Source organism: Clytia hemisphaerica, unplaced genomic scaffold (genome assembly GCF_902728285.1).
Source record: "Clytia hemisphaerica strain Z4C2 unplaced genomic scaffold, Clytia hemisphaerica genome assembly, whole genome shotgun sequence".
Classification (NCBI taxonomy): domain Eukaryota; kingdom Metazoa; phylum Cnidaria; class Hydrozoa; order Leptothecata; family Clytiidae; genus Clytia; species Clytia hemisphaerica.
In genome coordinates, this window is record NW_027104378.1 from 825987 (window position 1) to 837284 (window position 11298).

The window sequence follows — 11298 nt, forward strand, 5'->3', positions numbered from 1 at the left end:
GTAATTTTTGGCGCGAAACTTGATTATCAACCAATCAATGCTTGCCAACATATTTGTGGCGTACCTCCATTGAGTCAGTCTTTCACATCGCCTTGACAGTCTGCGTCAAGAGCCTTCTGGAAAGGTGCATCGAATCCTCTGGTCCTGATCTGATCACATCTAACCAGGTCTGAAAATGAAAATTATACTTACTTTAGCAGCACTCATTTCTGCTTGTTTAGCAAGTGATGTCCTTGACCTAGGAGACAGCAATTTTAAGGATGGTGTTGCAAATCAAGATATCATGCTTGTTGAGTTTTTTGCTCCATGGTAATTATAAATTTATGTCATTTTTTCTAAAACAATTTAAGTTCTTCAGTTACACAGTCCCAATCTTTTGTATTGTCAAGCTCCATGATTTTGTCATTCTTTTTTATCATTAATGGCCATAGGGGGGGGGGAGGCATTGAAAAGTAGTTGTTCTGTTCAATATGGAGTCATAAACTGCCACGGCCAAAAAGCAATCTCAATGGAATTGGCAACAAAGTTGTTCCTGTATACGGAAACAGGAACAAACTCAATCTTCGGAGACGTAGAGCTATGGCCAGCACTCACAAAGACAGACTGGGAGAGTCTTGAGTCCATACACACCTCCAACATCAAAAAGTTTCTTGGACTCCCAGTTACAACACCCAGCTGGGGAGTTCTAGCAGAGACAGGTATCTGGCCAATAAAGGCCACGATAAATTACAAGAGGCTAATGGTTCTTCACAACATAGTGAACGGCAAAGAACGCTTGGCAAAGACTATTGTTGAAAGCCAAATGACAAGAAAGTATGATGATGAAAGCTGGTACAGTGCAACATGGAGGATAGCTGAGAAACTAAAGATACCAGGGGAGCTGAGAGGATTGCCCAAATCAAATTGGAAAAGACAAGTAAAGGAGGCAACAAGAAAGGAGATTCAAGAAGAAGTGAGAAGAGAAATAAAGACGAAAAAGAAATTGAGATTCCTGACAAACTTTGAGGAGAAGACCTATCTCAACGTCAACACTCAAGCAGATGCCAATCTACTCCTGAGAGTACGCTTGAATATGATCAAGGCAAAAGCAAATTATGGAGACAAAGGGACTTGTAGATTTTGCAGTAAGAAGGAAGAAAGTACAGAGCATCTAGGAGAGTGTGAGGAGATTGATGCTGGAAAAGTAACAGTGGATGAAATCAAATCAGGCAACCAAGAAAGCTTAAAGAAAGGTGTCAGGAGATACAGAATGGTTGAAAAGATGCTCCAGGTAGAGGAAAAAGGTGGCGATGCCATCTACGGAAAATCACGGAACTAAAATACGACGTATTTATAGGTCTCGCACTCTTTTATTAACAATATAGAAGTGCCTATCAAAACAAAAGATAGAGAGGACCACGCAGAATCGCACCACGTTGCAGCCTCCAGTCGGGTGTTTAAGATAAAAACTGCAATTATTGCTCTTTTCGGAAATTATTGCCGAAAACGGCAATTTTTTAACGATGAAATGCCGAGTCAGCAGAAAAGTGTTGACCTTATAAGGGCAAAGATGTTAAAGGTGTTTGAAAGATATAAGATTACATCGAGAGAAAGGTTTTTCGGATTTTAAAAAGTGATTTTTTCAATTTTTCGTTGCTCAATAACATGAAAAGTTCTAAAATACTACGTTAAAAGATCCTGCATCGATGCCGAAACACAGCCAGAAAGAGATAACAAAACCCCCGTTGTAAATTTGTTTACATATGACTCGATTTTGTTATCTGCATTTCCAACAAAAACCAGTTGAAAACAAAACTAAACGAGGCACAGTGGGCCTACTTATCGCGAGGGTGTCAAATACCACGTGTTCAATAATAAAATGAACTTTTATTTCCAAAAACGGCAATAATTGCCGAAAACGGCAATTTTCATTTATTTACTTTTTTTATTTTTCTGCTGATTCAGCATTTCATCGTTGAAAAAATTGCCGTTTTTGGCAATAATTTCCGAAAAGAGCAATAATTGCAGTTTTTATCTTAAACACCCGACTGGCCTCCTGTCTGTGCTTAGACAGGAACCCGTCTGCGTATTTTTTTAAATCTGATGAATACTTGACGGGTCAGAGCTGTGAGTGCGATTTTGGCCTCAAAAAAATTACAGTGGGAAATTCGAATTTAGCGCTGTCCTCACTTACTAAAATAAATTTCGGAACTTGCGCTTTCTTTAAGAAAGTGTGACCAGTAAAAGAATAATAAAATTTGATTGGCTATGTTTTCAACCGTTATTAGGATCTGGGAAATTCAAACTCTCAGCCCATACCATGCTATATATTTCGCCATCAGTATATAGAATAAGAAATATCATAGCATGGATTTCCAGGCTAGTCTGTGCTGTGCAGCGGGTGTTTAAAATACGAGCAGTTGGGCGGGCGGAAAGATTTCCAGGCTTTTGAGAATCGCCAAGCCACTGTAAGCTGTGACACTGTGGTGTTCATGATCATGAGAAGTATAACTAAAATAACGTTGTTGTTCTCCCCAGCCACAAGTGTTTCAACCGGTATTCCCACGAAGCCATATTTCGATTTGTACAGAAATTTTGCCCGCTCAAATCAAAAAAACAAAATGGTCAATCTCACTAGTGCAAAACATTGCCGCCACGGCATTTCCCTGAATAAAAATTCTGGTCACGACCCTCGACATGGCCCGAGAATTCTCGGGCCTCTTCGGGCCATGTTCGGGCCGAGAGACCCTATCAATTCTTTTGGCCCGAACATGACCCGAGTCATTCGGACCATGTTCGGGCCATGTTAAATGTTTAAATTGATTCAGCATGTCCACTCTTCAAACAAAATAGTACAAAATAAGATTTGTCTGTTTTGTTTATATCGCTCAAAAAAACTTTACGAGCTTTCCGTGGACACGCTTCAGTTTAAAACCAGGCCCAGTTTACTAGCAAATATTTCCACCCTAAGTATATGTTTTTGCAAATAAAAGTTGATTTTATTATTGAACATGTGGTATTTGACACCATCGCGATAAGTAGGCCCACTGTGCCTCGTTTAGTTTTGTTTTCAACTGGTTTTTGTTGGAAATGCAGATAGCAAAATCGAGTCATATGTAAACAAATTTACAACGGGGGTTTTGTTATCTCTTTCTGGCTGTGTTTCGGCATCGATGCAGGATCTTTTAACTTATTATTTTAGAACTTGTCATGTTATTGAGGCAAATACTTTTTTATTTATTGGTTTACAGATCCGCCGACGTTATTTTTGGCAAAATAAAAATAAGAAATAGAGATTTCAAAAAGTTTTATTTACTTTTTCTCCTCCGACCTTTAAAAAAGAAGAAATAAAAAAATTTTTTTACTGAAACAGGAAAACAAAAGAAAAGAAGGAGGTTAAATGGGGGTTAAATGATCTAACACAGATCATTTACCAATATCTGCCAATGTAAAGATACTTTGATCCTTCCAAATCAGGGAACTTCCCCATGGAATTTCCCTATCCACAAAAAACAAACTAAATTATAATAACTCTTTCTGTACACAGTGGATTTTCTTCATTTTTTTCTTTCTTTTGTAATCGATTTTATTTAAAGTCCTTGATGTGATTGTAAAAATAGTCATACCAGAAAAGTGGGATGGGGGTAACCTAAATGGAAACCCTTCTAAAGTGGGAATCCTAACTGTGAACCCTAGATGGGAACCTGTGTCAGTCTTACATATACACATATCAATCTTTATGTGTATATACATTTTTATGTCTCAGTTTATTTTTAGTGTTTTTTATCCATAGACAGCCATAGACTCTATCTATAAACAACATCTTGCATTTTATTCTTTTGCCTTAAAAATCTAAAAAATCCATACCTCAGGAAATTTCACAAAATTTTATTTTATTATTTCCTCCGATTTCAGATTCTTAAAAAGAAAATTAAAAAAAGATTAAAACGTTAATTTTATTTTAATTTTTTTTCCATCCTCCTGTCCAAAACTTTTCCCCAAAATGTCCGTAAACCAGAAAATAAAAAAGTAATAGCCTGAGCAACGAAAAATTGAAAACATCACTTTTAAAAATCCAAAAAACCTTTTTCTCGATGCAATTTTACTATTTGCCTCGGCAAATTTGATAAAGAGCATTTTGGCGCGGCAAAAAAATACTGAGGCAAAAAAAGCTGAATTGCCAGGGCTGCAGCATCAGTTTCAGGTTGATTTATCAGTACAGTGTTGTTATTTGCTTTGTTTATGTGTTTGTTTGTTCTGCAGGGGAAAAGACTATAAAAATACCATGCAATCTTGAGAGTAATTTTTGAAAATCGGAGAAACCCAAATATTTTGTTTTTGTAATAAGAGTGCAGTACGGTGGGTTTTTAAAAGGACCCCATATAAGCTTTGAGTCAAAAAGCCCATGGCCATGTGTACAATGGGCGGTTCAAGTTACATTCCTTTACCCCCTGTGGACGACATGGAATTCCGTAACATTCAAGATTTTTTGGCAACAAAATAGAGCAAATTTTAAGGATTTCTCGATACATATGACTAAATTGGGAAAAAGCCTTGATTTTCCAAAACCATCTCGGTAAAAACATTGTGAATTTTGATATCAGAAGTGAAATATCAACGATGTAGCTCGGGGGGGGGAGCTACTTACTCAGGGGGGGCTATTTGTTTAGGTCTGTTGACTGGGGGCTAACCTAACAACTTTTTCCAAGAACTAAGAAATTTTTCTTTGTACATTTTGGTATTTTGTTTGTGTAATAATGAAGTCGTAGTATTGACGTTTGTTGATTAGAATTTCAAAAGAAGACATTATACATAAGCTTTTTGATAGTTCTAGTTTTTAAATTCTGAAGAGTTCAGATTTTTAAGCATAAATTAATTTTTTTTGTATTTTAGTAGGGGGGCTGTCTATTTCGAATTTTGGTGGGAGCTTAATCTCAGGGGGGGGGGCTGAACCTGAAATTCAGATTTAGCTGATTGTGCAATTATTTTCACATCATCCATTTTAAGTTCAACATTACAGCTACGAAAATGGCTTCCCACTGGTGTATTAGCATTCCTGTGCTCTCGAATACGGGATAGTAGATGTCTGGCTGTTTGCCCAACATAACACGACTGACAGCGTGAACAATTTATCTGATAAACTACCCAACTTTTGTATTCTTTTTCATATTTCTCAGGATTTCGAAGTTTAAAAAAAATCCAAAAAACCCTGTTGTCCACAAGGGGATAATGTTTTTTTTCTGGAACTGCCCAATTTGTGTCACAGCATCAGCTGTAGTTTTTAGTTTCTTGTCTTTCTGGCCTTTTCAGTTTTTTATGTGTTTTGCCCTTTTTGGCCATTTTTTCTGTCTGCTCTGTGTTTTGTTCTCTGTTTTTGCATTTTTGACATTTTCAGTTAATTTATTTCAATTTATTCAATAAATTTCAAATAGTATATGTATGTCAACTTTGCTTTATTCCTCATTTTTCATTTATAAATTTTTTGTCTGTATTTTATACACAAGTTGATAAATAGCAGTGTTATTCTCAGTTTTGCATTCATTCCAAAAGGAACACTTGAAGGGTGAACATCAATTTTTCAAATTTCAAATTCAAATCAAGACTTAGTCATTCAATTTCAACATGACTTCGTCACACTTTTCACACAATTTTTCATACCCAGGCTAATTGGTAAGTTTTGCTTTTTCCTTTCAGTGTTTGCTTTTCTTGTCTGCCATTTTGCCTGGGTGTTGTCTTTTTGCACTGCTTAGGACTTAGCCATTTCAAGTAATATTTCTTCTTCAATTTAAACTTTTTAGACACTTCAATTTATAATTTCAAATTCAAGGCTCGAAATAACGGTCGGACATCGGACATTGTCCAACCCAAATGGCTTCATGTCCGACCCAAAAATAATAATTTTCAAGCTAAAGCAACCCTGATGGGACATTTTGTCCGACCCACTTGAAATCGTTATTTCGAGCCTTGCAAATTCAATTTATTCTCAATGCAATTAGATTTCAATTTATTTTCAACTTAGATATGCGTCAAGCTTGCAATGTTTATAGCACTAGTAATGGAGAAAATAAAGAAATAACAAAAGTTTTGTTAGAACAAATGAAAATAACAGTTAAAGGAGAAATCATTTATATTTGCAATTGTAATAAAAAGGAAAACAAATGTAAATGAAAACAACATGGATTGATATGATGCAAATATAACTTTGCTGTGGGTTCACTACTACAGCTCGATATCTCTGAAAAAAAATAACTAAAAGAAGACCATTTCATTTATTATCTTCTTTTTTTCAGGTGTGGACATTGTAAAAGATTAGCTCCTGAATATGAAACAGCTGCAACAACTCTCAAAAGCAATGACCCTCCAGTCCTTTTAGCAAAGGTAAACATTTTTAATTAATATTAACTTTCCACTACCTCATTCCCACGTCTAAAAACATGAAATCAAAAGAGTTTCAAAAAAAAAATCAAAAAGTTTTCATCTGTAAAATTCTAACGTGGAGTTGAACTGCTGAAAAAAAATTCTTAAAGATCATTTCTATGTATTGTAATACCCTGATTTGTTTGTTTAGGTCGACTGCACTGAAGCTGGCAAAGAAACATGCTCACAGTATGGAGTCAGTGGTTATCCAACTCTCAAAATTTTCCGTGGAGGTGAAATGTCAGCTGATTATGATGGTCCTCGTGACTCAGCTGGTATTGTCACCTACATGAAAAAGAATGCTGGTCCCTCATCCATTACGTTGAAGGATGCTGCACATTTCAAGAAAAAAATGGAGTCTGCAGAAGACATGTTGGTTGTTGGTATGATTTTCTTTTATTACTTTGTTTCAAATAAGATCTCAAAAGCAACATTCTTTGCCTTTTCAATTTTAGAACTCTGTTTTTTAAGTATTTTATTGAAGACAGCTTTTTCAATATTGGGCAGATCATAAAACGTTTTCTTATGTGAATTATTTATTTTTACAGGTTTCTTCAGTGAGGAAAGTGACCTTTACAAACAGTACATGAAAGTAGCAGACCAAAAGAGAAGCGATTTCGCCTTTGCACACAGCCTGGATGCTGATATCAACAAAGATGCTGGTCATGAAAAGTAAGTTTGAAACTCCTTAATGTGGCAACAAATTAATTGACTTTCCTTTGGGGTTACAGAAAAGCAATATAATACAACTCTAGGGAGCAAACACAGATATTAAAATTTTCATTGCTTATGATCCTAACTGGTATGCATCTTTTTTCAGTGAAATTGTCTTATTCAAACCCAAACACTTGCATGCTAAATTTGAAGAACCAAAAGAAATATTGAACGATCAATCTGCAACGACCGGTGATATTGTTCGTTTTATTGATGAAAAACAAGTTGGACTAGTTGGTCACATGACTCCACCTAAAGAAGCTTTCTTCAAGAAACCTCAAGTGGTTGTTTACTACAACATTGACTGGAAGCGTGACATGAAGGTATATTACACCCCTTTATCACATACCCATGGACCCCGGCCACACTTGGAAATTGACTTTGATGTCATCCCCTTTTGAAATTCAATGTTTAGAAATTGCACTACAAAACCATTTTTAACCTTGGAACAACAGAATTTCTATCCTCGTGGGGATTTCAATTGTTATTTTGATCCCAACTGAGGAAAAGTTCCATCGGGTTTTGAGACAAGGGTGTTATCGCGATGATTATATTCCTGAAATTGAAAATCATCAATTTGCTAAATTTACAAAATATGATCTTCGCATTAAATTTAGAATCTAATTTTTGCTAAAACTCCTAGGAATAAGAAGGAAATTAAGTCAAAAATAGGCTGATTTGCGAAATTTTATCCCTGCAAAAATTCACATTTTCTGTGCTCGTGACAGAAAATAAAATAATTTTTGAAAAAAAAAACACTTGGTTTTCTAGGATTGGATTCTATTCTGTGCTTCTGGAATTTTGCTAAAATTAATGAATAGAAATAGTTTGCCAACAACCAGAACGCACAGTGAGAAAACTAAAAGAACCAACGCCCATTTTTCATGGTTTGTTGCTCTATGTTTATTGGTTTCCGTTCCAAAAATTAAGTCTTTTTTTGAGGGAATCAAAAAACTGTCGTTTCAGTTTGCAACAGACGCGATCCTGTGTTTTCAAGATATTGTCTGAAACCTGTTCCTATTCATAATATGTACCATTGCAATGTCTTCCACTGAACCAACAGCTGATTGGTTGAAAGTGACGTATTGACTGATTTCACGTCACAAACAACCAATCAGCTGTTAGGTCCGTGATGTGATGTTAGAAGACATTGCAATGCTGCAATGCTGCAATTTTTTGTTCATCAAACAGGGATCAAGATACTGGAGGAACCGAGTTGCAAGAGTTGCCAAGAAATTTGTTGGTGAAATTCACTTCGCCATCGCCAGCCGCTCTGATTACTCTCGACAATTGTCTGACTTGGCTCTCCCTGAAAGCAAAGATGCTGTACATGCTGTTGCCAAGAATATCAAGGGACAACAATTCCGAATGAGTGATAGTTATGATAAATTCGATGTTGCCAATTTGGAAAAATTCGTTATTGAATTCAAAGAAGACAAATTGAAACCGTTCATCAAATCTGAGCCAATCCCAGAAAATAATGATGGACCTGTCAAGGTATGAATCTCTTCATAGAAACCACTCTTCGGTTTTCTTTGCCATTTGAACCATTTCCCATCATTAACAGTCATTAACCTTATTAATTTTTTTTCGTGGGCCCAGGGGGGGGGGTGTAGAATCTACCACCTTCGATTATTTTTTATCTAGAAAAGCTATGACCACGAAAAACAAATGACGTCATTACTAGTACATAATTTCCACCTGTTGGTGAAAAGCCAAAATGTATGGTTTACAAAAAGAACTCTCACTGTCGAACCAATAAAGATATTTAGATTCTGGAAGATAAAAGGCTGCCCTTTAACATAGCTGGTTTTGTTATTTACCAATAAGATTTTTCATTGAAATTCATACTGAAGATGGTGAAATTTTCAAAATTCGATGACGTTATCATTTTCAAAAAGTTTTTTAATTTTTTTAAATCAAATTGTCAATACCTATCACGTACAATTCTAATCTTTTTCAACAGGTTGTTGTCGGTGAAACATTCAATGAAATTGTCAACGACCCAACTAAAGACGTCTTGGTTGAATTTTATGCTCCGTGGTGTGGTCACTGTAAAACTCTTGAACCAAAATTTAATGAATTAGGAGAGAAATTAGCAGGAGTCAAAGATGTCGTCATCGCTAAAGTTGATGCCACTGCAAATGGCGTTCCACCACCATATGATGTTCAAGGGTGAGTTCTGCACATGTTACTTTTTGGACCTACCCTGGCCCCTTAGATTGATCTATGTTCGTTCGTTCGTCTGCTACCAGCTTTTCTCAGGATTAGATCATTAGTTTTTTCTGATTTTTTACACAATGATGCAAAATGGCGATTCCCAAAAAGTGACCGAGCCCGATTTTCGAAAGAAGAAATTTTCTATGAAATACTAACTGATTACTACCTGGATCATGTTTTTGTTAAAAACGTTATCCAGGTACAGGTAGGAGTGGACGAATCTGCTCCAATAGCCGAACTATAAAGCAGGTTTTACTTTGGAAAAAGCGAAAATTGACAGAAACCACAGTACCATCTGTGTGAGACAGTCTAAGGAAAATAATAGACCTTATCGGAGTTTTTTTAAATTTTTCTAAAAACAGCGATGCATTGAAGGATTGTTTCGGGGGTATTACAATATAATTCCCTCGAGGAATTCTTTAAGAGATTTCTCTTGTAATACCCCGGAAACAATCCCACAATACATCGCTGTTTTTAAATAACTTTTGGTTGTTTAGAGATTTGTTTTGAAAATTTTCGGGAAACATCTATTTGAACATTATCAGGGTATTTGATTGAATGAACTTTCGTTCAAAATCACACATTAAACTAAGGCGTGTAAAATATTTTCCTTTTTTTTAGATTCCCAACTCTTTACTGGGCACCAATGGGAAGCAAAGATAGTCCTAAAAAATATCAAGGCGGTCGTGAGGTTAATGATTTTATCGATTTTATCAAACGTGAAGCGACCAATCCCGTCGTCCTAGAAGATGGAAAGAAGAAGAAAAAGAAGGCAAAGACTGATTTGTAAATTTATCTACCGTTGGTTTTTCTAAATTCTTTCTAGTTATTTTGTGAAATTTGTTAATTTCTTTCTTTGACACATCCTCTTTTTTTTGAAAATTTTAGTCTTTTTGTACGATATTTTTTGGGTAAAATGAAGTACACTCGTGTAACGTTAACGTAACAATAAAAGACAAATTTGTGTTTTATTTATTTGAGACCTTTTTATTCTGTGCGAGGAGACTCGTCTTCGTATTTAAAATTAGGCTTCTGCTCATCCTCTAGCGAAAAAAGTTTCTTATATATAGGAAGTATATCTTGTATAGAGAGTTCTGCGTATTTAAAATCTGATGTATACTTGACGGGTCAGAGCTGTGAGTCCATTCTCAGGTTCAACAACAAAATAGCTTACTTTATCGCTAGACTCGTTTAATTCAATTGAGCTAGAACCTTATCTGAAATTCTGATGGTGTAGTGGCGGCCGCCCACGCTAAAGCTCTGAAGGAAAGGGCCAATATTTTCCCGACCTTCAGAGCTTAAGCGTGTTGAAGAAAATTTCTACATCGAGTACCAGATAAGCTAGAACCTGACGATGTTTGTCTGTGACACACAAAAACTTTAGGGCAGTATTCAGGCCAATATCTTTGAATTTGACTTTTTATTTTCGGAACTAATTTTTGAAAAAAAAGGAAGAAGTCAATCAGCCATGTTAAAAATGACATTTTGATATTTTTCTTTTTTCGGAAAGGAGAGAAATGTGTTAGGATTGAATCTTAATCTATCCCTAGGTTTTAAAGTTTACAAACATGGCTCATTATTAGGGGGGGAGTTCAAGATGACACGGTATCGGCCTTGTTTTTTGACCAGTAAAAAAAGTACGGCATTTCCAATGAACCAAATTTGAAAATTGGCCTAAAGTGCCTAGTATTCCAGTATTTGAGATGCTGCCGGTGAATGTATTTTCTTTTATGAATACACTAGGGAATAGTTACAAACATTTTATCTAATTCTCTCCAACATTACTCCCGTATGAATAGAAGCCTTATGGCTAACAGATAATAATATATATTCTCCAAGGAACCTTAATAACTATATGATCTCATGATTTCTCAATACAGTAGTCCCATATGGATATAAGTTATATTGATTTATAGATATATATATAATTCCCAGAGGTACCTTAACAGCTATTTTTCATCGTATCAA

General features: G+C 35.7%; 1 protein-coding gene across 1 annotated transcript; it reads left to right on the plus strand.

Moving 5' to 3' along the window:
- The first annotated feature begins 26 nt into the window (after window positions 1-26).
- On the plus strand, window positions 27-10301 carry LOC136819040 (protein disulfide-isomerase A3-like). The gene is made up of 8 exons (XM_067075204.1): window positions 27-309; window positions 6270-6357; window positions 6548-6779; window positions 6945-7068; window positions 7217-7433; window positions 8302-8607; window positions 9077-9285; window positions 9952-10301. Exons 1-8 carry the CDS (start codon window positions 176-178, stop codon window positions 10118-10120), a joined length of 1479 nt encoding a protein of 492 aa, XP_066931305.1. The 5' UTR covers window positions 27-175; the 3' UTR covers window positions 10121-10301.
- The last annotated feature ends 997 nt before the right edge of the window (window positions 10302-11298 follow it).

What these genes read in the sequence shown, in the direction of transcription:
- LOC136819040 (XM_067075204.1), top strand. Translation starts at nt 176, where the DNA reads ATGAAAATTATACTTACTTTAGCAGCACTCATTTCTGCTTGTTTAGCA. An exon ending in GTTGAGTTTTTTGCTCCATG is followed by an intron (nt 310 to 6,269) that starts GTAATTATAAAT and finishes TCTTTTTTTCAG; the next exon opens with GTGTGGACATTGTAAAAGAT. An exon ending in AAAGATGCTGGTCATGAAAA is followed by an intron (nt 7,069 to 7,216) that starts GTAAGTTTGAAA and finishes ATCTTTTTTCAG; the next exon opens with TGAAATTGTCTTATTCAAAC.